This window comes from Scomber scombrus, chromosome 18 (genome assembly GCF_963691925.1).
Source record: "Scomber scombrus chromosome 18, fScoSco1.1, whole genome shotgun sequence".
NCBI classification, from domain to species: Eukaryota; Metazoa; Chordata; class Actinopteri; order Scombriformes; family Scombridae; genus Scomber; species Scomber scombrus.
Window position 1 is genome coordinate 16,373,121 of NC_084987.1, and position 26,799 is coordinate 16,399,919.

The 26,799-nt window shown below is 39.9% G+C and overlaps 1 protein-coding gene and 3 non-coding genes across 5 annotated transcripts; all 4 read left to right on the forward strand.

Annotated features, from left to right (window-relative positions):
• Window positions 1-973: 973 nt before the first annotated feature.
• On the forward strand, window positions 974-15,436 carry LOC133999106 (transportin-2-like). 2 transcript variants are annotated; one of them, XM_062438265.1, is made up of 26 exons: window positions 974-1,049; window positions 2,254-2,353; window positions 2,871-2,946; window positions 3,461-3,610; window positions 3,833-3,939; window positions 5,528-5,661; window positions 5,988-6,069; window positions 6,221-6,343; window positions 6,666-6,784; window positions 6,884-6,944; window positions 7,497-7,668; window positions 7,777-7,929; window positions 9,047-9,272; window positions 9,466-9,637; window positions 10,198-10,284; window positions 11,086-11,193; window positions 11,300-11,458; window positions 11,581-11,668; window positions 11,761-11,859; window positions 13,096-13,131; window positions 13,764-13,859; window positions 13,965-14,040; window positions 14,254-14,353; window positions 14,537-14,611; window positions 14,914-15,062; window positions 15,323-15,436. In XM_062438265.1, exons 2-25 carry the CDS (start codon window positions 2,255-2,257, stop codon window positions 15,019-15,021), a joined length of 2,706 nt encoding a protein of 901 aa, XP_062294249.1. In that variant the 5' UTR covers window positions 974-1,049; window position 2,254; the 3' UTR covers window positions 15,022-15,062; window positions 15,323-15,436. The 2 variants fall into 2 exon arrangements, with proteins under 2 accessions (XP_062294249.1, XP_062294250.1); XM_062438266.1 differs by lacking the exon at window positions 13,096-13,131.
• Window positions 2,083-2,150, forward strand: LOC134000320 (small nucleolar RNA SNORD41). The gene has a single exon (XR_009927420.1). It is a non-coding gene; the product is annotated as a small nucleolar RNA SNORD41 (small nucleolar RNA).
• LOC134000322 (small nucleolar RNA SNORD41) lies at window positions 3,688-3,753 on the forward strand. The gene has a single exon (XR_009927422.1). It is a non-coding gene; the product is annotated as a small nucleolar RNA SNORD41 (small nucleolar RNA).
• LOC134000319 (small nucleolar RNA SNORD41) lies at window positions 5,708-5,776 on the forward strand. Its single transcript, XR_009927419.1, has one exon. It is a non-coding gene; the product is annotated as a small nucleolar RNA SNORD41 (small nucleolar RNA).
• Window positions 15,437-26,799: the final 11,363 nt, after the last annotated feature.

Genomic DNA, 26,799 nt, shown 5'->3' on the forward strand with positions numbered 1-26,799 from the left:
CATTATCACCTTCAAATATCCAACAACTTGGCACATGAATGGAACAGTGGATTTTACATAAATACTACTTAAATGCATTCCTATGATAAACTTACAAAGGTTGTACTGTACACACTGTACAGCAGTTATAACAAATATTTGAACATTTTGATAACTGACTATATCTATGACGTGTCTAGTCCCACTGAAGATAGAAGTAGGAATGTCTTTAATCCATTTTGGGAATTTGTATATGTTTGATTTAGCATTAGATATTTACTAAACTCACAAAAGTTCTGACTATTTATTTTTTGCCTTGCAAATTATTATTCATGATCATCAAAACCCCACCCATATTATCCTGTAGACATTTCTATAATTTATACATATAGTCACCGGCCACTTCCTTAGGTACACCTGTGCAATTTTATTCAATCCAAGACAACAGCTATTACACAAATTCAACTTTTTTGAAGTTTATACATTTTCTGTTTTGTTGACATTGTCAAAAGGTGATCATTTTACTTCATGTTTATGACTGAGTTCGTACTAAGTGGTAGTGGCGTACCGATGTGTATTACATTGACTGGTGTTCCATATTTTGCCCTCCTCATGTATGTTAATGGAGTGGACAAAATATTACGAACACTATACAGTATACCATTTCCCACTATGACCTCAATAATCAAAGTAAAGCAGAATTATCACCTTCCTGACAATGTCAACTAAAACTGAGAATGTATAAACTTCATAAATGTAGAATTTAAAGCAGAATCCAATTAGTATTGGATTGCATTAGATTGCACAGGTGTACCTAAAAAAGAGGCCACTGAGTGTATACTGTCATTTAAGAGTTTTTTTTGACATGGTATTATTCGCCACTCTTATAAAACTGAGAAGAAAATAGCAAAGGTGTCTCGGCAAATCTCGCGTAGTTAGCGCAATGTGTGTCGAACGGAAGCCGCCATAGGTCAATTCCAATCGGCGTGCTCATTTGAACAAGAGGAACCGCTACGAGGCACGGAGGAAGAGCGGCCCAGTACCAATAATTCAACTCTCAAGTCAATATTGTACGTAAAGTATTTCTAAGGTTTGTACTTTGACGCAACATTTTATAGACACACCAGGCTGCTTCATCGAGTAAGATGTTCGGATAAAGACGAGCGTCAAAGGAAGTGTCCGTTATGTAGCATTAGCTCGGCTAGTAGCATTAGCTTCGTCAGTTCAACACGGTGCCCAGGCAGCTTAGCGGCTAAAACGTGCTCACCAACTTTGTAACGATTTAGTGGAGAAGAATGTCGAGTTAACCACAAATTAACAAGTATACTCAGATGAAGACTCTCTCGAAAATGATAACTTAATTTAGAGCTTCCAGCAGGCGAAGATCAAGGTGGTATTGGCGTATTTTCATGCAGGGCACATTGTGAGCACCCCGCCGACCAGGCCCGAGCAAGAAGGGCAACTTCAGTAACAGCAGGTCAGCTGTACTCATTTATCTAAAAAAAGGTCCATAACTGATTGCCTAATTGGTTAATCTTTAATGGATGTTATTAAGGGAGTGAAATGCGTTTTGCAGGTAGATGTATTTGTGGTTAACTATACGGATTGCTGACTTGTAACCTGACACAAGTCGGTCCTGCTACACAGCGAGCTAACTTTATTTCCACATAACTTTTCTCTCCCTCTGACCAGCCACAACGTCTGCAAGTAAACCACGCGCCTCACACCCGCTTGCGGCAACCTTACACAGTGTAAATGCATTTTTAAAACGACAAATATTCAGACACAAAGCATTTCCGCAACTTAGACCGACTGACCGGGTGGGGGTGGGGGAGTTGGGGTAGGATTAACTTGGAGCGGTTAAGCCGGGTCATAGAGATTTTAGCTCGCCTAATGTCCTCGTTTTTGTGCCACAAGCCGATTTCTAATTACAATTTTAGGTGTTTGCCGGCTGGTACTCCGAGGACAACCGCTGCTGCTTGTTCATGTTGCCTATCGCATTTTTTTTACCCCTCGACCAACTCAGGCGGGCCTCTGTCCACATGTGCACCCTCTTCTGTGAACGTGCTCTGTGCATAAACTCTGTCCTTTTGCACGTGGCCTTTGGAGGTGATGCATCAAATACATCTGATTCCCACTGATGGTGTTTGTATTCATACTGTCTGATCCAGAGGCCATTTTTGTACCAACTTAACCTCATTTATCTGTGTTAAATAGTGCATTAGTGAACTCTTACCATGTAGATTAACTTGTGTTTGTCTGTTTGTTCCTCAGGATGGAGTGGCAGCCAGATGAGCAGGGACTTCAGCAAGTCCTCCAACTGCTCAAGGATTCACAGTCGCCCAACACAGTCACGCAGAGAGCTGTCCAACAAGTATCCTACCACAGTCTGACTTTAGGGTGTTCTATGTAAATCTGATTAATGATACATTATTTAATTGTGCCTTTATGAATTAAATGTATGATCTGTAAACCAGTGCACACAGGCTAAATGATTGAGGTGTGTATCTTAAGTTACTACTACCACATTTTCACATTGGAAGTGGACAGTGCTTTCCAACAATTGAAGATTTTTCTGTAGTTGCCCTCAGCTGCAGAGGTGGGCAGTTCATGTGCTGGTAGCAAGCCTCCATATTAGACTTAAGTGAACTGCAAAGTTAGAGAAAAGGGAAACAGTATTTTTGTAAAGTATATAATTGCAGGTAAATACACTTTTATTGCAGACTTTTAAACCAAGAGTTCACACTTTCAACTGCATTTGTGAATAGAATTGTTATGACCAAAAGTCCTTAAAATAGTTATATCTTTTGTACATGTGCATAAAAGAACACGTCATTCTGTATTTGCTTAGTTTGCAAACTCTGTGAAATGCTCCTTAACTGCCATGCTAGAAACTTGAACAACTGAACCAGTTCCCTGACTTCAACAACTATCTCATCTTTGTTCTCACACGACTCAAAACTGAAGGTGAGTATTTAAATGTAAACGCCACTTCTTTCATCCATTATGAGATGAAGTCATGTGATCCACGATGATCAAAGTTCCTCCTAAACCCCCTTAAGACTTAATTCAGTGTCAGTTTTGACTGGGTCTGTGGTAGGCAGTCACTGGGAGTGATGAAGGACCTTCTGATATAGTTCAACAGTAATGATCGTAAAAACATTGGCCGAATATCTGAATTGATCCAACCATATTTCCTTTCATCTTGAAGTGAATAGTACATTTTAGTGTGCTATTGTGCACTGACATAACATACAAACTTGGATATGAAATAATCACAAGTCTTTTAAAGGGATGTACATGTCTAATACATTAGACTTATTGATTGAAGAGGCCGATCAACATTATATACTTGTTACTAAATTGTGACCATGCAATGTTATAATCCTTTTAGAACAACATGATGAACACCGTACATGTTTTATTGGGCAGCCATTTTCAACTTTTTCACACCTTTCCTCTTTTACTTTCCTCTGTTCAGATGAGCCGACTCGCTCTTTGAGTGGTCTGATACTGAAGAACAATGTCAAGGCCCACTACCAGAACTTCCCCTCAACTGTTGCTGATTTCATCAAGCAGGAATGTCTCAACAACATCGGTGATCCCTCGCCGCTCATCCGTGCCACAATCGGTGAGTTCCTGCATTGTGGGCTAGCTTCCACCCACATTCCCAATACCCCTACTCGCCCCCTGCTTCCCATATGTTAAATGGAGATGATGCATAAATACACCTGACTTCCAGTGATGTTTTTGTATTCATACTGTCTGATCCAGAGCTCAATGTAAAGGCAACTACTTGCGGTCTCTTCAGTTGCAATTCCCTTTCTGAAGCCCTCTGTTCCCCTCTCTGCAGGCATCCTGATCACTACTATTGCCTCCAAGGGAGAGCTACAGACATGGCCAGAGCTGCTGCCCCAGCTCTGCAACTTGCTCAACTCAGAGGACTACAACACCTGCGAGGTCTGCACTTACCATGCTCTGCCCTCTTTTTCTCCTTTTATAACATGCTATTAAAAACAGTGCCCACAACATCTAGATCAGTAATGGTTATCGGCCCTGAAATTTCATATTTCAGATTGGAGCATCACTAATTTAAAAAGCTGTTGATTTGCTTTTTAGACTTTTGGGGTGGTAATTAATGCCTTTTATTGATTGGCAGTAGAGAAAAAAACAGGAAATGACGAGAGAGACATGTAACTGAGTATATTGATGCTCATAGTTGGTGACTTGGTGCCCAGACATAGAACTACAACCATGGGCATGTAATTTCCTACCAGCTGTGTTTCTGCTTCAAGAACACATCATTCTTGTATGTCAAAGTAATTTGATATGGAAAAAGTTTATCTCAGAATTACATGGACTTTTAAGTCCATCTTGCATCTGGACATGATGAAACACCCAGCTCATTGATTCACAATGATACCTTATGTTCCTAAAATTTCTGATCCAGATTTGTCAAGACTGTGTGGTAGACTGTTACACAAAAGTGGTGTTTTCTCTCAGTTTCGATAAGTTGTCAGCTCAAAATCGGTACTTTATCCTGTCTTCCTTTCATTCGCTCCGCTCCCCCACCCTATACACACATGAATGTGTTTTCAGTTATTCTGATTAGGCCTCTGCTTAGGTTGACGGTAGACTGAACTTTGCTTGAAATTAAACAAGGTCACTGGACTCCATGCATCCGTCAAAATGAGCAACAAAGTCAACCCAAGACTGACGGACATGTGCAAGTGTGCATTTGTATGAAATCACTCTATATTTACAAAATAGTGCTCTTTATTCACCCTCTGCCATTTTATTTCAATGTCAGAACTGTGAGATGGAAATATACTCAACATTTAGTGTCAATGGCATTTACGCAACGTTCTGCTAACAATCCCACAATGCTTATAGATACATAGATTATCATTGTGACTCAGGTGCCAGAAAGTTGCCCAAAGTTGTCACCATACAGTAAACTACTGAAACTTTATTTTATAGGAAGTAGTTAGTAAACAAGGAAGTGGCCCTGCCCTAAAAGAAGAGAAATTGAACAAAATGAGTGAAACGTGTGGGTCTGCATGGCCTTTCAAACAATGATAGACATAAAGTAATGGTAGACATTCTCAAAAACATAACATGCAAAGGTAGGCATTAGCATGTTAAATCTTCTCAAAGTTTTAAATTGACATATTTAAAAAGTAGGAACCTAAACATTTTTCAAGCATCACTTAAGGAGAGCAGCAGTGCTCTTGACAGGCTGATTTTCAATATGGAGTCAATCATGTGTGTTAAGTGTGACAGCACAGGCGTAAGTAACACAATTAATCATTGCTCTATTTTATCTGTGCTGTTAAGCCATCTAAACACAATACATGTGACTGACACATCTGAAATTAATCCAGCTGTTATTTAAGTTTTATGGTCTCCTGTTTACGAACCACTGGAATCTATGAAATTCGTACACAAGGCACTCCGGCTTAATTTTGATGCAGTCTTATTCTCTCCTCTGTGTCCGTGTATGTTTGCGTTTGATTTGACAGCCTCTCTGTGTGTGTCCGTGTCTCAGGGCTCGTTTGGAGCACTGCAGAAGATCTGCGAGGACTCGTCCGAGCTGCTGGACAGCGACGCTTTGAACAGACCGCTCAACATCATGATACCTAAATTCCTTCAGTTCTTCAAGCACTGCAGCCCCAAGATTAGGTACAGGAGACAATGGGACTCATTTTTAATGTTCTGTCATTAGCATCTGGGCGTGATGTATACAGTAACAGCTGACTCACAATGAAGGTTGTTGTATTCATACTGTCTGATCCAGATATTCTGTTGCTTTACCCATCACACTGACATACCACTTCATTGAAGAGTAATGACTGCTACAAGTACTTCATTAAGAACATTTCTTCTGTTATCTTAATAGGGAACACTGTAATAGCTATTTAAAAACATTTCTTCTTACACAGTTCATATGTAACATAAAACAAAAATTGCAGATTTTAATCACTACTTTGCCTCTTGTCGTCCTGCAGGTCACATGCCATAGCCTGTGTTAACCAGTTCATCATTGGAAGAGCGCAGGCCCTCATGGACAACATTGACACCTTCATAGAGGTGAGCTGTGTGTTTGAATACTGAAATAAATCAGACCGCATAGCTACACTACCATACCAGAAAAAACGTGTTTGTCATTCCCTAATTGTTTTTTTTTTTCATTTGGACCTTACCTTTCATATCTTTTCTTATTTCCCCTTTCCCTGACTAGAGCCTGTTTGCGCTGGCAGCAGATGAGGACTCCGAGGTTCGAAAGAACGTGTGCCGAGCCTTGGTCATGCTACTGGAGGTCCGCATCGACCGCCTCATTCCCCACATGCACAGCATCATCCAGGTAAGTGCTGGACATCTGCCCCACCAGCTGTGTTTCTGCTTCAAGAACACATCATTCTTGTATGTCAAAGTAATTAGATATGGATGAAGTTTTTTGTATCTCAGAATTATACAGACTTTTAAGTCCATCTTGCATCTGGACATGATGAAACACCCAGCTCATTGATTCACAATGATACTTTATGTTCCTAAACTTTCTGATCCAGATTTGTCATGACTGTGTGGTAGACTGTTGCACAATAGTGGCGCTTTCTCTGTTTCCACTATTAGTTGTAAGCTCAAACTCTGCTGTGCTCAGTCTCGTACTTTCTCATCTCCTACAGTACATGCTGCAGCGGACCCAGGACCCGGATGAGAACGTGGCTTTGGAGGCCTGCGAGTTTTGGCTCACTCTAGCAGAGCAACCCATCTGCAAGGAGATGCTCTCCGGACACCTGGCGCAGTGAGTACAGAATCAACACATTCTTATCAACTACGTGATTTTATATATTTTGTTTACCGTTTTCACCAAGAAAGTCTTCTTCCCTCCTTCTTAATACAGACTGACCCCTATCTTGGTGAATGGGATGAAGTATTCAGAGATAGACATCATACTATTGAAGGTGACTTATCTTTGTTGCTGTTTTGTTTTTAATATATATTCCAGTTCACTTTTATACAATCAGATTGTGTAATGTTTGACTTGCTTTGAAATAACTAATACACACTTAACCCATTTTTTTGCCTCTAATGTGGTTTTAAGTTTAAAGAAATAGTTGATGGATGCTTTGAGAAAGAACTCCTTTTTTTTCTTTTTCTTTAAGTGTGGTTGCCCTCACTGAAAACAAACGCTCATTATCTGGATATGATGAAACACCCAGCTCATTGAACAACAATGATACTTTTTGTTCCCAAATATATTTTCTGATCCAGATATTGCAGTTCTGACTTGCTCCAAACTCACAATATATTCCAGTTCACTTTTATACAATCGGACCACCATTTGAGTGAAATTTTGAGTATTCTTATGGCTCCAGTGTACTCATTTAGAAATTGAATCTATGTGATATCAAAGGGTACTGGCACATGGTCAAATGCAGTCATACTCACTGTGACTGGAGAACTGTCTCCAAAAGAGATATAGTGCTTTTAACTGTAGTTAAATGTTTGTGCAGGGAGACGTGGAGGAGGACGAGGCCGTACCAGACAGCGATCAGGACATAAAGCCTCGTTTCCACAAGTCGCGCACTGTCACCTTACAGCACGAAGGAGGGGAGGGAGAGGAATGCGAGGACATCGAAGAGGACGACGACGACGATGACGACACGCTGTCCGACTGGAACCTGCGTAAGTGATGGAGAAAAATGGTTATCATCTTCTGCTATCAGATCACCTGTGACCAGCAGTTTGGGGGTGTAAGAACAATTGTAATAAGGCTTTTTGATTTTAATGCAGGAAAGTGTTCGGCTGCAGCGCTGGACGTGCTGGCCAACGTGTTTCGTGACGACCTGCTGCCCCACCTCTTGCCGCTCCTCAAAGGCCTGCTCTTCCACCCCGACTGGGTAATTAAGGAGTCCGGCATCCTGGTGTTGGGGGCCATAGCCGAGGGTAAGACTCAGAAGTAGAGTTCTTAGAGAAAAAACAGATTAGTTTGAACAGATTTATAAGTGTGTTGCTTCTAATCCTGTTGTAGTAAACACACACTATGAGATTATTTAAAGTAAAGGGTCCTGCTCATGAAAGTTTGCTGTATTGAGTGATCTGGACTGACTGCTACATATTTCACTGACCCAATCAAAACCTACTACTATAACTTAACTGTATTAAATTGAACCCTGATTTTCACTGAGCACAGATTGGTCTTGTCTGCTGTGCACTTACATCAACTTCACAGATAAACCATGTTGTGCTGAATAACATCAGTTAATTAGCAGATACAAATGCACAGTTTCACAACCCTGTTCATCTGCACGATTCCTCATTATTGGCCGTGTGCATCTGCTTTCTGTTTCTCACACATTGTCTTCCTGCAAGTTGGTTAAATGACTTTCAAACGTCTATCATTGAAATTAATTTTCAGTCATCTTAGCAATACCGACTCAGCAGAGCCATTGGGGTATTAAACTCTATTGAAACTGAGGATCTGAACCCATTATAAAATGATTTTGGTCCTATGAAAGTCAGGGCAATGTGCAACTGGTCAATGTACTAATGTCAGGTATACAAAGTGAATTCAGAGTATCTGCACATATCACAGTAGAGAGAACAATAGGAAACTTTGGCGTCAGCATACTGAACTTTGATAAAAAACACCTGTTGAAAAGAAATGTCACAAAGTGCCTCATAGTAACTAAAATGTGATTTAAAAAAAGAAACTACAGCCATGGGCTTGTAATTTATCCTGTCCGACCAGCTGTGTTTCTGCTTCAAGAACACATCATTCTTGTATGTCAAAGTAATTCGATATGGAAAAAGTTTATCTCAGAATTACATGGACTTTTAAGTCCATCTTGCATCTGGACATGATGAAACACCCAGCTCATTGATTCACAATGATACCTTATGTTCCTAAAATTTCTGATCCAGATTTGTCAAGACTGTGTGGTAGACTGTTACACAAAAGTGATGTTTTCTCTCAGTTTGGATTATAAATTGTCAGCTCAAACTCAGTACTTTATCCTTTTCCACTGTCTTCTTCTCATTCGCTCCGCTCCCCTTGCCTCAGGCTGCATGCAGGGTATGGTGCCCTACTTGCCAGAGCTCATCCCTCACCTCATCCAGTGTCTGTGTGACAAGAAGGCCCTGGTGCGCTCCATCGCCTGCTGGACCCTAAGTCGTTATGCACATTGGGTGGTCTCCCAGCCCCCGGACTCCTACCTTAAACCCCTCATGACAGAGCTTCTTAAACGCATCCTGGACGGCAACAAGAGGGTGCAGGAGGCGGCATGCAGGTGAGCAGCTTCACATCCCTGTCCTTCTCATGTGGACATGATGATACACCCAGCTCATTGAAAAACGATGATACACTTTGTTCCCATATTGTTGTCTGATCCACATCCTGCGTTGATCATTCCTAGACTGGTAGAGCTGTGTATAGGTTAAGTATTGATATACCGTCCTGTCCTCCATCTTGTTTTCTCTTAGTGCATTTGCCACCCTGGAAGAGGAGGCATGTACAGAGCTGGTGCCCTACCTGAGCTTCATCTTGGACACGCTGGTCTTCGCTTTTGGGAAGTACCAGCACAAGAACCTCCTCATCCTCTACGATGCCATAGGAACTCTGGCAGACTCAGTGGGTCATCACCTGAATCAACCTGTAAGTATCTGTGAAATTCAGTTAGTAAATGGTGTTTTTTTGTTTTTTTTTACCACAAAATCATACCTCACTCATACATCATTCTTTTTTCTTTTTTAAGTGTGGTTGCCCTCACTGTAAACAAACGCTCATTATCTGGATATGATGAAACACCCAGCTCATTGAACAACAATGATACTTTTTGTTCCCAAATATATTTTCTGATCCAGATATTGCAGTTCTGACTTGCTCCAAACTCAGTGATTGAGTGCAGTGTTGGAAATGAACTTTTTCTGCAAAATTTTACTGGTCACTATTTTGTAATAGCAGTTTGTGTGTAACTAACTTTTTTTGTAATATTTGACTTGCTTTGAAAAAAGAACTAATACACACTTAACCCATTTGTTTTGCCCCTAATGTGGTTTTAAGTTTAAAGAAATAGGTGATGGACGCTTTGAGAAAGAACTTAGTTGTGTAGCAGTGCATTACAGGACATATGATTATTTTGCATTTAAACCTTACATTTTAATGAGTCAAAATAAATCAAACTGTAAAATCTTGAATTTTAAATTGTTTCTCAGGAGTACATTCAGAAGTTGATGCCCCCCCTTATTGCCAAGTGGAACGAGCTGAAGGATGAAGACAAGGATCTGTTCCCACTGCTGGAGGTGAGAAGTTCGCCATTAAAGCAGTACTGTCACTATAGGAAGCTTTTATCCAATTGGGCACAAATTTCTCCATACGTTTAAGACAGTGTACATGTTGCTGACTCGCTTAACCACGTTTTGGTTTAGATAATTTTTATTAAAACCACAGCACAGACAAATCATATTTTCTTTGAAGTGTTACTATCGGCTGTTAGGTAATTTTATTGTCGTCGTCCCCCCCCCCCCCCCCAGACAACAAACATGACTGCCTTTTAACAAGTCCTCTTTTTGTGTATCTCTGTGTCTGCACATATCACAGTAGAGAGAACAATAGGAAACTTTGGCGTCAGCATTCTGAAATTTGATAATCACCTGTTGAAAAGAAACATCACAAAGGGCCTCATAGTAATTAAAATGTGATTTAAAAGAAACATAGAACTACAGCCATGGGCTTGTAATTTATCCTGTCCGACCAGCTGTGTTTCTGCTTCAAGAACACATCATTCTTGTATGTCAAAGTAATTCGATATGGAAAAAGTTTATCTCAGAATTACATGGACTTTTAAGTCCATCTTGCATCTGGACATGATGAAACACCCAGCTCATTGATTCACAATGATACCTTATGTTCCTAAAATTTCTGATCCAGATTTGTCAAGACTGTGTGGTAGACTGTTACACAAAAGTGATGTTTTCTCTGTTTCGATTAGAAGTTGTCAGCTCAAACTCGTACTTTATCTTTTTCCATTGTCGTCGTCCCCCCCAAGACAACAAACATGTATGACTGCCTTTTAACAAGTCCTCTTTTTGTGTTTCTCTCAGTGTCTGTCGTCAGTAGCCACCGCCCTCCAGAGTGGGTTTTTGCCTTATTGTGAGCCCGTCTATCAGCGCTGTGTCACACTAGTCCAGAAGACACTAGCTCAGGCTATGGTGAGAATGCATACATCTAACTAAAATGGAAGGAATCTTAAATATGCTGTATATTTAGGGATCTTTTTGCAGAGGCTCTGTAACTTGTCTTTCCTTTTCTGCACAGATGTACAACCAGCATCCAGACCAGTATGAGGCTCCTGACAAGGATTTTATGATCGTGGCTCTGGATCTGCTCAGTGGCTTGGCTGAGGGTTTGGGGGCTCATGTGGAGCAGCTAGTAGCCCGCTCTAACATTATGACCCTGCTTTTCCAGTGCATGCAGGTATGAAGGCTTATAAACCAACAAATGAACCATACCTCAGGATGTTTTTTATTTTTATTTATTTTTTTAACCCTGACACATTGACTGCAAGTGTAACACTAAGATGTGTGGTTGTGTTGCAGGACACTATGCCTGAAGTGAGGCAAAGCTCCTTTGCTCTGCTGGGTGATCTAACAAAGGCCTGCTTCCTCCATGTTAAGCCCTGCATTGGTGAGTGTGCTGTATTAGTATTACATGTAAGTGACTGAATTCTGCAGGGCTATTGTGTTGTAACCAGCGTGTGTTTTATGTCCTCCTTCCAGCTGAGTTCATGCCCATCCTGGGGCTCAACCTGAACCCAGAGTTTATCTCGGTGTGTAACAACGCCACCTGGGCCATCGGAGAGATCTCGATGCAAATGGGTGAGAAAACAGGTTTCAGTTATTGTTGATGCCTTTTTGTGTTTGCCCTCAGTCCGCCACATTCTCTTCTTTTTGTCCCTTTTTTTTTAAGTGTGGTTGCCCTCACTGAAAACAAACGCTCATTATCTGGATATGATGAAACACCCAGCTCATTGAACTACAATGATACTTTTTGTTCCCAAATATATTTTCTGATCCAGATATTGCAGTTCTGACTTGCTCCAAACTCAGTGATTGAGTGTGCAGTGTTGGAAATGAACTTTTTCTGCTAAATTTTACTAGTTACTATTTTGTAATAGCACTTTGTGTGTAACTAACTTTTGTGTAATGTTTGACTTGCTTTGAAAAAAGAACTAATACACACTTAATGTATTTAATATTAGGCACCTATGGATATCCTTAATTCTCTCTGACACACACACACACACACACACTCGGGCAGCCGTTTTCTCCAGAATATACTTTCCTTTTTTGTGGCATTTTGAGGCTTCGTGGTTTTTGATAGCCACCGATTTAACATTTTTGGTGCCCACGATAAATTAAAAGGATTTGTAAGGATGCATCGATTGGCCACCGATGGTTGTCAGCTGATCAGCCATGAATGGTGACCAGCTTCAATCAATCTCATATGATTTTTATTTTTAAGACGGTCAAATTTACACACACATGCTTCACACAGCCACACAAGTATTCACATCATTGCACACACAATAGTCACACAAGCTAAAACTAAATGAGACCCATTACAGCAGAGACTTTTCATCGACTGGTAACATTACAGCACATCACCACCATTGCTGGTAAGTTCAGCAAGTTCACAAGCCACTCCACCAATGGTGCAGGCCAGACAAACAAGAATCCCCACCAGGCTCAAAAAAGCTCCAGCCAAAGCAGTCAACCCAGAGGAAACACTATTTTTGCTTTTAGTAAATAGGCAGAGAAGAGGCAGACATGAAACAGAGAGATGGGTATGACATGCAGCATTCCCAGCTGGAATCGAGTCAGGGGCATTACAGTTATGTGACAGACACAGTAACCATGTTGCTACTGGGGCGCTCCACTGTTAGTGTGATGTTAACCTTTTTGGCTGTCCTAACATCTCTGCCGTGAATTGGCATTGCACCCAAAACCAAACCTAGTTATGCCTGCACGTTGTGTGACCATGTGTGTTGGTGTTGGCAAGCCAATGTGCATGACTCAGTCAGCCCATTGACACTCTGTGTGATATCCTTACAGGCAAAGATGTCAAGCAGGAAACAGAGGATTGTCCAGGTGAGCTTAGTGGCACCAGCATTCATCAAGAGTGCAGTGCAAGAGTACAAAATCAGATTAGATTTTCCTTTAACAGTTGCAATACTTGTCACAATGATGGCAGCTGTTGCAAGATTTTAATTCTTTATTAAAACATGGAAATGAAGTTCTCCTGAAAACAAATGATCAAAATGTTCTATATAGAGATGTAGACAAAATAAAGGTGTCACAAGACTTTTTTTTTTGTTGGTGGTAACCAAAACGTCTACCTGCATATTTCCGTATATGTGTAATTCACTGTCCTTCATGTCTCTTACAACTGAAAGTTGGCTTGTCTGACGTGGTTGTTGTAAAGTGTGATTTTCATTTGTATTTGCATCATCAGATGGTTCTACAAGCTGATATTTACTCCAGAGGCTGAACGAATCCGGAACGCAGCTTTATTTATCGTCATGTAACCACGTTGCCTGAATGGTCTTTGACCACAGCAGTCAATGCACAATCTGTGAAATCAAACAACTGAAAGCTAAGAAGAAAAAAAACAGTCCAGCATGTCCTGAACTGAATCAATCATAGTAACAGGACCATGCAGCAGGATGCTCATCTCCTCAGATGGCTGATGGTGTGCTTTGCTTCTATGTGTGTGTCTCTAGGTGCAGAGATGCAGCCGTATGTGGGCATGGTTTTGCCACATCTGGTGGAGATCATCAATAGACCCAACACACCCAAGACTCTGCTGGAAAACACAGGTACACACATAGTCACATACACACAGCATGAGTTGAAGCACCTGCTTTTTCTAAATGAATGTCGTACAGTGCTGATGGTACTGATGTTTTGTCTCCTGTGGGCAGCCATTACGATTGGCAGACTCGGTTACGTGTGTCCTCAGGAAGTGGCTCCACAGCTTCAGCATTTCATTAGACCATGGTGAGTTCACATTATTACAATCTGGATATCATGAAATACACAACTTATTGATGTAACACCAGTCTAGATAAGTAGTTCTCTTGAAATGAGAAAAAGAAAGGAAGCAGTGGGAAAGTAATGAGTTATAAATGCAAGAGGAAACGAGTCATTTCAAGACCAGTTGAGAGTGAAAGTGTGTATGAACATATTTCTCCACGTTGTTTCTCTTCTCAGGTGCACGTCATTGAGGAATATCCGAGATAATGAAGAGAAGGACTCAGCTTTCCGGGGAATCTGCGTGATGATCGGCGTCAACCCAGCAGGAGTGGTGCAGGTGAGAGGATATGAGGATATTTGAAATTTGCAAGTTGATTTTGTGGGGGCACAGTGGGGGTTTTTCTATCCCAACTAACGATGACATTTGGGTGCTGTTAACATTAAAACCATGAACAATAAGTCTTACGTGGATGTGCAATGGAGCTGTGTGTGATTTAAGTGACAACTTCTTTCTGTTCAGGACTTTATTTTCTTCTGTGATGCTGTGGCCTCCTGGGTCAACCCCAAAGATGACCTGAGAGACATGTTTTATAAGGTAAGTGGCTCATAAAAAAAAAGCAATACCGTATCACTGATCTATTGGATGGATCTCTCCTTGTGTAGCGCTGGCTCCCCACACTCTGTGATGATCACTCATCAGACATTCGAAATCTGATTATTTGGTGTGGATGGTATTTGTGTCTGAGAAATGTGGTAGAGCTTTTTGTTTTTGTGAAGGCAAAGTAGAGAAATGTCTACATTTTAAGTGTTAATACTTCAATACACAAAAGCTTGACTATACATCACCATCCTGAAACCTACTTTCACTTTCATGATGGTTTTATTTTCTCTTCCAAGATCTTACATGGCTTCAAGGACCAGGTTGGGGAGGAGAACTGGCAGCAGTTCTCTGAGCAGTTCCCTCCTTTGTTGAAGGAGCGCCTGTCGGCGTGCTATGGTGTCTAACCCAGCCTCCCCCTGGTCTACACTGGACACCGACCTGTTAGGTATGTCCAGTAAATGTCTCACCGTGTCATAAATATAACCTGTGCCACCACTATCTGGAAATGATGACACACCCAGCTCATTGATCAACAATGATACCTTTTGTTCCCAAATACATTTTCTGATCCAGACTTTCTCAGTGCCGGTCATACACACCGTTGCATCCTTTTGACCGCTGAATCATTTCTCACAGCTGTACAATTTCTAGTTTTTCCATCAATGATTTTTAAAACTTTTTTTCTTCTATTTTTCTCCTCCTCAGGTTAATGTAGGGAAGGGTTACTGGGGAACTCATTGCACTGCCCAGATCGTGGGGTGAAACAAGAGCTGGAGGGATGTGACTGGCCTTGACCCTCCACTCAGCGGACGGCCTCCTTTCCCCCGCGCCCCTGTGTGTCTCTGTGAGGGAGGGTGGGAGGAGGGTGGTGGGTGTGGGAGGGTAAACTGGGGATATACATATACCTCTTGGATTAAACGCCTCACTAAATCCAACACACTCAAAAGTGACTTTCACCAACAGCACCGCAGGGATCCTAGTTAGGTGAGGGCAAACAGGGGCTGGCTTTGACCTCCCCCTCCTCCATTTGATTATTCTGTTAAGATAGATGACGGCTGGGAGGGGACGGGGTGGCAGATAGGTACATTTAAAAAAAGGAATTATCTGAACCAGCATAGGGTGCCACAGTCCCGAATACCACAATGCACGTAGTCAGTAGAATGACGCACATATTTAGATGTGTTAAAAACAGGCTCGTGTGACTTTAATATTACTTGTCACCTCCGGGCTTGCCAGAGGCTAAACAAAAAAATAAACATGAGACGCTTTTACTACGTAATAATGCAGGAAACGTGCACAAATCTTTTTGCACCTTTTACGGCAAAATTGCATCCACCATTTGGTGTGCATATACATGGGTCTTATTCTTTTTTCACATGTACATTTATCTGAATTTAATTTCCTTCCGTATCCCTTGGTTGCTGAATTCCTCTTGAGTCATAGGTTTTCTTTTTTTCCCCCCCTCATTTGGAGGCCAAAAAAAAAAAAAAAAAGATGCAGTAGGTCTGTTCTCTAAGGTTTCCCACCGCAGTACCAAGTTATTGCATGGCATATGATCACCTCTTAAGTGACGCATGTTTGAGTGAATATCTGTCTTGTAGCTCCAAGTGCAAGTTGATTTTTCTCGTCCTCGGTATGGGGAGGTTGCCATAATATGAAGCTGTCAGGTGCTTGGTTCTTTTCTCCCCCCCGTACATTCATATACATATTCATACATATTGTCTAATCAGTGTCAATATAGTTAAATGGAGGTTGCATTTGAAGACCAACTGTAGGTAGATGAATACGGGACTCCGCTGATTGTTTGGAAAATCACTCACCGCAACAAGAGTTCAAATACTGTAGGCAAGTTGATAAAACTTCTGCTGCTGCTGCTTCATTTTTTAGAGTATTTACAAAACGGACTTAATGAGAGCGATAAGACATCACCAAGAATGAATTGATTCTTACTGATATAAATGCACTTTTTCTTTTGTAAGAAATTTAGAATTTCAAATGTAAACATACAGTGATAAATATGATCTTGAGATATTGTTTTTTTGATAAGTGATTTTAGGACTGTCAAGGGCTTGCTAAAGTAAGTAAGCATAATGATAACGTTAAGCAATGGTAAAATGGCTAGGTAAGACTTGAGGCCTCTTAACATAGTTAATTTCATAATGTAGCGCCTTCTAAAGTGAATTGAATAGGATGTAAGAGGAGGGAGACATCATAATTACAGTATTTTGGATCCATGTCGCAGTCCACCTGTCTATCCATATCTGTGTTTGAGGATGTCCCCCAGAGCTTTTTGTTAAATGATCGCTGTCTGAGCCATCGAGGCTTCTCCTTGTCATGAACATTGCATGCTTTTCAATGAGTGTTGCTCCTTTTCTTTAGTCATTTTATAACAGGTTCCCTCTGAAGGGATCTACCTTTATAAGAGCTTTGTCAATGGCAATGCAACTCGCTGCTGGACTAATAAGGTACTATTCCAGCTCATGATCAAACTAGTGATTTGATGTTGCCAGTTGCCATATATTCACCCGTTGATACTGTGTAGGATATGCCTGGAAATACACTGATTCAGAGTCCTAATAGTTCTCCCCTGACACTGGTTATTTCAGAGAATTGTGGTCTTTATCCATCTTTATCTTTTTAGTCATTGTCCATAGTGGTAATGGAAGTGTGTATGGCTGTTAGCCTGTTGTTTTACTATAAAGGTGTGTACGCGAGTACTGCTTAGATGTAATATTTGCACCAGCCCTACCCTAAGGTTATGTCCAGGGCATAGTTCGAGTCACGCCTGAGTCTGTGGTCACAGCAAGTATCAACATTTGCCTCCCAGTTAACAACATCAGTTTGATCGTCAGTGTGCTCAAAACTCCGAAGATGAAGACCTTCACTAATACTCAAATCTATTCCTGCCTGGTTTAAAAAACAACTTAATTTCAATTCAATTTCTGAATTATGTATTTTATAAAATAAGTATTATTTCATCAACCCATGTGACATCGAGTGTTTTTGTAGCACAAGTGTCACCAATGTGCGTGTGGTGTTTTTTGGAACCCTGACACCTTTTTGTAAACTGCTGCACCCTGAAGGGTGAAAATTAATGGTATCATCTTTATGTTTAACTGGTTGGCAAACATTGAGCTCAGAAGTGGCTGCTCATTGATGACAGGGTGGACGGACAGACGGTCTCAGGGCAGCAGCTGGTGAACCATTCATTATAAGAATGTTTCAGGAGGATGCAGCTCTGGTGCCACAAAGAATGGGTAATAATTTGAGGCTTTACCACTCCTTGCCATGTTGTGATACACTAAGCTATATACAGAAGTAAATTTAAATGCAAGTTGTCCACAAGTTGTTTTTTTTATTTTTATGCTCGTGAAAGTTTTGTTTTTATTTATTTATTTTGTTTTTTTAATTTTTTGTTTTGTATATTTTTTTAATTTTTTGTGCCAATGTGCACAAATTGTTTTGGACTTTAAAAGTTTTTTGTTTTTGTTTTTATTCTTTTAATTTAAAGAATTTTGTTTTCGTTGTTTTATAGCGGACCATTTGATTACATCAAATTGAATGTGGATGGACTGAAGGAGAGTCGGTGCTTGGTGCATACCTTAGGGAAGAATGCAGAAAACTAATTCATAACTTTGTTCAATCTGATATCAAGGCTGGCAATTGAACTTGATGTAGTACCTTTTTTTTATTTTTTATTTTATTTTTTTGCTCAACTGTGGTGCAGGTGGGATGTTATCGGATGTATCCCTTTTTATTTAATTTTTGTGAATAGGGGAAAATAAAGTTTTTTTTTCTATTAAACTTTGAGTCTGCTGGATTTTGTTGTATTTTATACGATCACCAATATGTTGACAGACAAATGCTTGAGACTTCACATCTTCAGCTTTCAAATGGCACACAGTCACTCCCTGGTGATCTTACAAGGTATGCCCATAGACTGTATATAAGAAAGATATGCCATAAATAAGGTATGCCAGACTAATTTTGCAAATGACAACATTTGAATGCAACTCTAATCAAAACAGACTGAATAATCCACATACTTTTACTGACTGACACACTCCTTGCATGCATCAGTCAGTATAAAGGTATACTTAATATAATACAGAAGTGCTCACCCCTTATTCCATTCTTATGTTCATATTTAACCTATAACAAACTTTCTTGGACATAAAATAAACATGTGTCTGGTGTTAAACTCTCAACCAGTGGAGCAGAAGTTTGAACTGTCAAGAAGGTTTTCATCTGGGCTATTTATTTTTCTCTACACTCCCCCGTAGTCTAGATTCCACTGGTGGATCCCGGGTGGGTTTGCTTCTACCCTCTACATGCATGATCTGTAAATCTTTTCCCAAAATCTTTTTATGTGTGCAAATTATATAATCTCTAAGGTATACAATTCTAGTAATTGTACAGTTAATCCTCACATTGTATTTTCAGAAAGTTATGGAAATGTTTTCCTTTCCCGAAATGTGTCACTACCAAAACACAACATATAGTATAATAAAAAGGGTTATATTAACTTAATTTTTTTGTTTATTTTATCTTATAAATGTCATTTTTTTGCAATTTTATTAAAAGGTGTTCAAAGGTAAAACAATAATTAAAATTGAAACAATATTTTGAGTTTTTGAAATTCACTGGATTTTGAATCCGATTTTTCTTTTTAAAGAGCATAAACTTGATCATCCTGATTTCAAACTTCAGGATACATTAGTTTAATACACATTAAACCAAACACTACCATAACATCTTAGATGATAACTCAATGTACTTTATTTTTGACAAAACATCCCAAGTTCGGACGTGACTGTCCATTTTTCGGTAGTGACATCATGTGTGTCCCCTTTTGTCAAGTCAACCATGTCACAGCCCAGTGTTTCGGTAGTGACGTCAAAATTGGGGACAGCATCTTTTACATAAAATTTCCTGAATTACAAATTAAATGTAAAATATATGTATTTTTTGGACTTTACTTTCAAAGATATCAAAAAGATCTACTTAGAAACAACAATGGAAAAATTGGCAAAAATGATTTCAGTATCATTCTCACTCATTGAAATTTAAGGGTTAGGGATAGCCACCTCGCAATAGAAAGTATCTAGAAATGATGATTTTATATATATATATATTAAACTTACTGCTATCTCAAATAATAATAATATAATGCTAATAATAGATATTAGCAGGATATTTGTTAACATCTAAGATTCATGAACTTAAATGCTTTTTAAATTTGTTTTTTTGTTGGGGGACAGCAGTTTGCACCAATTCGGTAGAATGGCCCATATAGGTTTCATGATGGCCATCCTCTCTTTGCTGGAGACATTATCTTGATACAGCAAGTCAAAGCTTGCATAAATCAGAAAGTGGTGTTTGTTAATTTAGTAGAGCAGACACACTGAGCCTGATAGCCTTCTGCTACACAACACAAAGCCAGACTGAGCTAAATCCTACATTAGGTTTCCTGCTAAAGTGTCCTGTTTGACTAATGAAAGGATTCATTTATTTACTTTATTTGTTAAAATACAACGTACAGAATGTGCACACAATAGTGAAGTAGTAAGAGACTGAAGGCTAAAGGACAAACTCCTCTAACCATGTGGAGGGATGTACTCATCCCTTCACCCAGATCAGCGGGCACACAGATGTTCTAGAAATTGTAATAACTGTCTGCTAAATTATTTAATCTGACTGTTTTGCTACGGCAGAGGATTAGGGCCAAAAAACAAAACAAAACTTAAAGTTTCAGGATGAAGTTGAAATGTTGTGATATTTCAATAAAAAAGTTGTAATTTAAAAGAAAAAATTATATTTCATGACAGTTATAATATAATGAAGAAAATCATAATCTTAGGGGAATAAATTGTAATATTTTGAGGGACAGAAGTCAAGAATTAACTAACCCAACATGAAGAATTAAAAAAAAAAAAAATTCTCAGTGAAATTACTTTTTTCTGATTCCTTTTTATTCTGTTGTAATCATGTAATATGAGTTTTACTTGTAGGAATATGTCCATATCTCATAATACTACTTAATATTGTTCCTCAGAAATGTCAAAATATTATCTAAAGATTTTTTTTAAACAAAAGAGGACTGAAAAAGACCTGGCCATCAATAAGAATGACACTGAGTGGAAAACTAAATGTGAAGATCTGGAGGGACAGCTCAGGTGTCACGAAAAACAACATACTTGGAGTAGCTGAAGAAAGAGAGAAAGAGAAGAACAAGAGAGGAAGGAAAAGAGGTTAAAGAAAGAAGGGAGAAAGGAGAATAAATAAAAAAGAACATGAGAGGAAGGAGAAAAAGAGATGAAAGAAAGGCATAAAGAGAGGCAGAAGAGGGAGAGGAAAGAAAGAAGAAAGAAAATTAGGGAAGAGTAACACTCTCTCCATTCCTAAATGTCCATCCATCCACCCTTCGTTTCACTCTTCAGAAATACGACACAAGGCTTGACCCATTCTCTTAATGTTGATAATTATGGTCACTGGTATGTCCCAATAAAAATTATCTAATTTTTACCCCCCCAGATTCTGAGTAGTTGGGAAAGACTCGAGTCGAGAGTTTGGCTCCATCTAGTGTTGTGATCACTCACATTCAGCCTATCAGGGCACCTTAGTGTTCACTTCTGATTGGCTTCAACCCAAATCAGCTGGTAGTGCACAGACTTGTGTGATCAGCAGCTACTTAAACTCAGGTGTGTCTGCTGCACACTTTTAATCACTTGTGTTCTGTGTTTTTCATCTCCAAGTTCTGAACAAGGTAAACTGCCTTTACTTTTTTATTTTTTATTTACCACAACAGACAATATGAAACAATTGCATTGAAAGTTGTTCACTGTTTCTAAGCATTACATTTGAAACTATTGGTATTACACTTATGTCTGAATTAAATCTAAATCCGAGATGTTAGTCCGATACTAGGACTCTGGGCTGCTTTCATTATAGTCATTTTGTTCAACACTTTCTTTTATAAAAATAAATCACTCTTAAACAGTTTATCTCTGTTTTAGATATTGTGGCAGATGGAGAAGCACTACCCAGATTTATTTTGCTTTCTATTTATATAAACCGTCAACTATAAAATGTGACAATTAAACACTTAAGCATCATAATGAAATAAAGATAACTTAATGACTTCATGTTCAATTGTCTGTAGGAGATGGTTGGTACTAATTCCACTAAATATTATTAGAATCTAAAATCTGATATCTTATATCTCTGCCATTATGCTTCACTGCTTTCCCAAACACATCATTGCCCATGTTTCTTTATCACCATAAACACAGTGCTGTAATTTATTTTGAGGCAATCCAATGCACATCATCCTGCTGTTGGTAATACTCAGAGTACCAAATGTGAATTAATCTGCTGCTAAAAACAATGGTCCCCAATAATGCACAATTTGCTCCTGGTTAGGTAACACTTGCTAAAAACAACAGTGGCCAGCTGTTCTTGCTGACCCTCTTTTGAAAATATATAAATAAAATTATCTGAGTTTTTTTTTTTTTTTTTGATGTCATCAGACGAACCAATGGACTTAGGGCTGACATTTACATTTTTTTTACTAGCTTTGGTTGTGGGCTTGTCAAAAATATCTTGGGTGGGTAAGGTCTTGCTGGGTGACTTATGACTCATAATCTCAGAATTTCTAAACTCCTAGATTTCACCATGATTTCTTTAATGTTATTTGTAACACTATTGGTCCACTGATACTTAAAGCTGATATTTGTCCTCTGATAAAACAAAATATTACGACTAATTTGCCACAATATTACTTCGCACATGAATGTGCGACCAGTGGAAGGTGCCTTAATGTTTCCAATAATATATGTCCCACTGTCTAAGTGTTTTTACAAAATATCTGCTACACTAAACTTAATATTTAGACTGCTCCTATTATGGCAGTGGGTCTAATCATCCCTCCTTTACCTCTGTAGGTTGAATATGGCAGCCACAGCAGCTGTCAGACCTCCACAAGCTCATCCAGGACCGGATGGAGGGAATGGCAGCACCCAGAACCCAGCACCATCATCCCACCCCCAGCACCACGTACCTGCCCAACCTGTCTTCTACGTCCATGCTCAACATCCACCCCCTTTCTTCCACTACCAGTGGCCCATGCCCTTCTCTTATAACCCTTTTACTGGCTTCCCAGGCATGGGTGAGTCTTGTGCTTTTTTCCCCCTCCTTTTTATATATTTTGGAGGGACTGTTTTTGATTCAGGTTGTACACAGTCCAGTGATACCCCTTTTACTACAACACCCAAAGTTTAAGCTAAAATAACTTTTACTAGATGGTTTGTTTTGTTTTTTTGAAAGTATGAAACTTGGGGTGGGCACCATAACATGAACACCTGTACAAAATAATCATCCAGTACAACAGCCCTGACATATGCAACTTTAGACATTTCATGAAAGTTTTCAATCCTCATCAATCTTTAAAGGATGATATCAGCCATTATTTAGGTCATATTCAGCCATTACTTTCAGTAATAATGCTATTGATCTACAGGACTTGCTGTAGCTATGCAGTTGTCCTGTATGAGAAATTAGGAACATGTCAGCTTAACTCTTTCTTGCCAGCCAAAGAAAGTAATATAATGTACAAAGATCCAATCTTCAATTTATTAAAACATACATATGCAGCAGATATTGTAAGGTAATACCTACTGGTCTTATTATATTGCAAAGTTGGTTACAATGATCCCTGTATTTTTCTCATTCAGTATTATGTAACTGGAACCATGACCTCAGTTCAGTTGATCAATTTCTGTTTATTTTTCCCCCTCTCCAGGCTATGGTATGGTCATGCCCCCATTTCCCCCTCCTCATCCTTACATGGAGGCTCCACCCTACATACTGCCCCACCCTCACATCCCACCAGTGGACTACAGACTCTTGCTCCATGCTCCCAACGCACCCTACCAGAACCCAAACCAGACCCGCAGAGTCCGCCACCCTTATTCTTTCCCTGCTAGAGAGACTGTGAACTCTGAGGTCCAGACAGAGCCCCTACAGAGAGGTGGGGGAAGCCCACTCGTCAGCACAGATTCTGGGCATGGAGCTGCCTCAAGTTCTCTGTCCTCCTCACGCTCCAGCTTACATAAACATGGGTCTCCCTCAAGCCCTCCATCCTCCTCACACTCCACTTTAAAAAAGCAAAGATCTCCCAAGGCTAAGAACCACGACTTACCCAGCAGACAAAAGAAGAAAGAAGACTTCGAGGTTGACAGAACATACTCAAGTAGCTCAATTAAACAAGGCTTCAACATTTCACATCCTACAGGATTGAAGACTGTCCAACCTTGTATCAGAGCAACTGCAGAAACACAGAATGAGCCTAAAGACAGTCTAGGTAAGGAGAATGCAGTCTTTTGCAGGAACACTCACTGCAATATATGGTCAGTGAGTTCGACAGATAGTTTGACTCCTGTGTGTAACTCTTCTCAACGAGAGGACAAAGTTGTCAAACAGAGACGTCTCTCTGTTCCTGACATTCTGATGCGTTGGGGAGGTGGTACACCACAGGCAGCAATACTGAAAATGACAGACAAGGTGCTACCTCAGAATGAAGACCAGCTGCTTTCCTCTGAGGTAGAGTATGAAAAAAGTGTTTACCAGAGTCTGACTGAGACAAAGAATGGCCCGGTGGTTGCTGATGGTGCTGATGCTGAAGATAATGCTGAAAATGATGCTGAGGGCATCTTAAGTTCTAAGGACACTGAACCTGTGTTCCCAGTGGGATTGGTTGGTTCTGTGCAGCATAGCTTACCCTACAATGATGAACTGCTGCACTCACTAAACAAATCCCAGAAGCTCCATGAGCTAGAAAATGACAGTGAAACAAATCCACATGAAGAGACTATAGAAATCATTCCTTATCAAACGTCTTTCAATAGCAGTCATATGAAGAGAATGAATGAGTCTGTGTGGTCTGTGGAGTCTCTAGCCCCCTTTGTCCCCAAGGATTGGCTGATGCAAAATAGCATGTTTGAGTCCGAAGTAATTATTGAGATGACAGAGGAAGCTAAAGATGGTCTACTGTCTCCCCAAAATGACAATCTTATTGTCAAAGCTAGTAAAGAAAGGAGGCAGAGTCGGAGGTTTTCTTCTGTATTTAATTCCCCAGCTGAGAAGCTAATTCTACCAAAGATGCCAGAACTGGAGACTGAAATTGATGCCTCTGACATGGGAAGACTATCAAAGCAAGGCCAGAGTGTTGCTCCTTCAGAAAAGGATCCCGTGGCTCTCTCAACATGCCTGCTGAGTAAAAACCATTCATCTACCCCAAATCAAGAGGATGTGGGTGAAAAAGGGTCTTCTGAACCTGAGGCTAATCAAAGCCCAAACCAGGAAACTTATATTGTAATTAAGCAGCTGGTGAAAAGCCCAATCCAGGAATCTGATACTGTAACTGAGAAGCAGGTGGAAATCCCCTGCTCTCCTGAGCAACAAGAAACTCTTGCCTCAAACTCGACAGCAGGGAAGAAAATCCTGTCTACAAACCACTCTGATAATGGGGACAACATTAGGGTGGAGGAAGGAGTATATGGCAATGAAGATGGTCAGCTAAGAAATGAGCAATTACGTGTCCCTGTGGCTCATCCCGAAATGGTCGAAGTGTCCCCTTCCAAGGGACATTTGGTAGACTGTGGCATCCAATGCACTGAATTACAGGAGCAGAAATGTTTATGTGAGGACTTGAAGACCAACATGGGACCAAATGGAAAATGTAATTCAAAAGTGTTAAACATTTATCTCTGCCCTTTATTTTCCTATTTGGAAAAACTTTGTAAATGTGTTGTGCTTTAACTGTTGTCTCATAGATATGAAGAATGGCAAGGCTGAGGGTTTCTCTATAAATGGACACATGCAGAAACACCACAAGAGGCATGGTCAGAGGAGGAACAACCGTCAAGGTAATATGTGGTTTATCATGTATGTGTGCAATAGACTCATAGTGTGTCAAATGTGTGCAAGTTGTCATTACAACCAAGTAGTACACTACCACTGTGTCCCAATTTTTCATGCAGGACTTTAACTTGTAATGGAGTATTTCTATATCGTTGTATTTGTACTTTATTCTGATTGGTGCACAAGAGTATGCAATATCCTTTTGTCAGCTCAATCCCCTGACCTCAAACCAGTTGGATCATATAAATAAAAAAAAACGTGTACAGAAATCTCTACAGGGGAAATGACCAGAACTGTGGCTAAAAACTGTGACCTTCAGAATATAAAATCTAACAGCATCTTTCTCGGTCAACAGAAAAGCACAACAGTCCACCGGATGCCTACAACAGCAGATACTATGGCAAGCCTGGAAAACCGAGAGGTAAAAAAACTCAACTTTATCCTCTTGCCTCAGTATTGCTGATGATGTGGTGCAGATTGCTGAGAAATGAAGGCCAAAGACTACAGTGAAATCAGTTCAGTCTTGTTTTTATATAGGAAGGTGAGAACAGCGTGTGTGTGTGTGTCCACTACCACTGGGTGGTGTCTAACACTTTCAGATCCTGCCATAGTGGCCTTTAGGGATTTGATGCCATTGTACAAAGGTCCCGACTGAACTTACTCATTTTAACCTGCAGTGTGTGTGACACTAATGGATCGAAGCAGGTTTTCTTGGCCTTAATGCAGTTTTCTTCTTCTAGGTGGAAATGGAAGGTACCCACAGTAACTGAGCACTGACTGCACTCTACAAGACACTTGGTTTTAAATAAAGAATTTAATATTAAAATGTAATGTTTTTTTTCAATAAATTTTGTATATGTTAACATGTTTCTTTTCTTCGTTTTTATTTCTAAAGACTTTTAAACAACACGTTTGTGTTTTTTGCCCCATGCCCCAAGAAACGTACTTTATACCTGAAGGGCAGTATGTAGTAGAGTTCAGTACGCAAAAGATGACAAGAACAAACAAAAAGCCAGGGCCTTTATTCCAATAGAAACTTTCAATCCATCAAATCTGTAGCATAGTGGTGTTGGCTGAAGGCATTGTACATGCTGCTTGAATCACTCGTCAAGTTTTAGTTATGGAATTTTTTTTTTTTGCCAGAGGAAAGTGCTTGTCACTGGGAATGTCATAAATCTTCATTTTGCACTGAAGTTGGCGTGTACATCAGATGAACGTCATCTGTGGGGTCTTTGAAGTCAGAGTTTTTATTTGAAACAGTT

Bases quoted from the DNA above. Each gene is read 5' to 3' on its own strand.
- LOC133999106 (XM_062438265.1), top strand. From the start codon at position 2,255: ATGGAGTGGCAGCCAGATGAGCAGGGACTTCAGCAAGTCCTCCAACTG. The intron at 6,344-6,665 runs GTAAGTGCTGGA...CATCTCCTACAG, and splicing joins ACATGCACAGCATCATCCAG to TACATGCTGCAGCGGACCCA. The intron at 6,785-6,883 runs GTGAGTACAGAA...TTCTTAATACAG, and splicing joins CTCTCCGGACACCTGGCGCA to ACTGACCCCTATCTTGGTGA.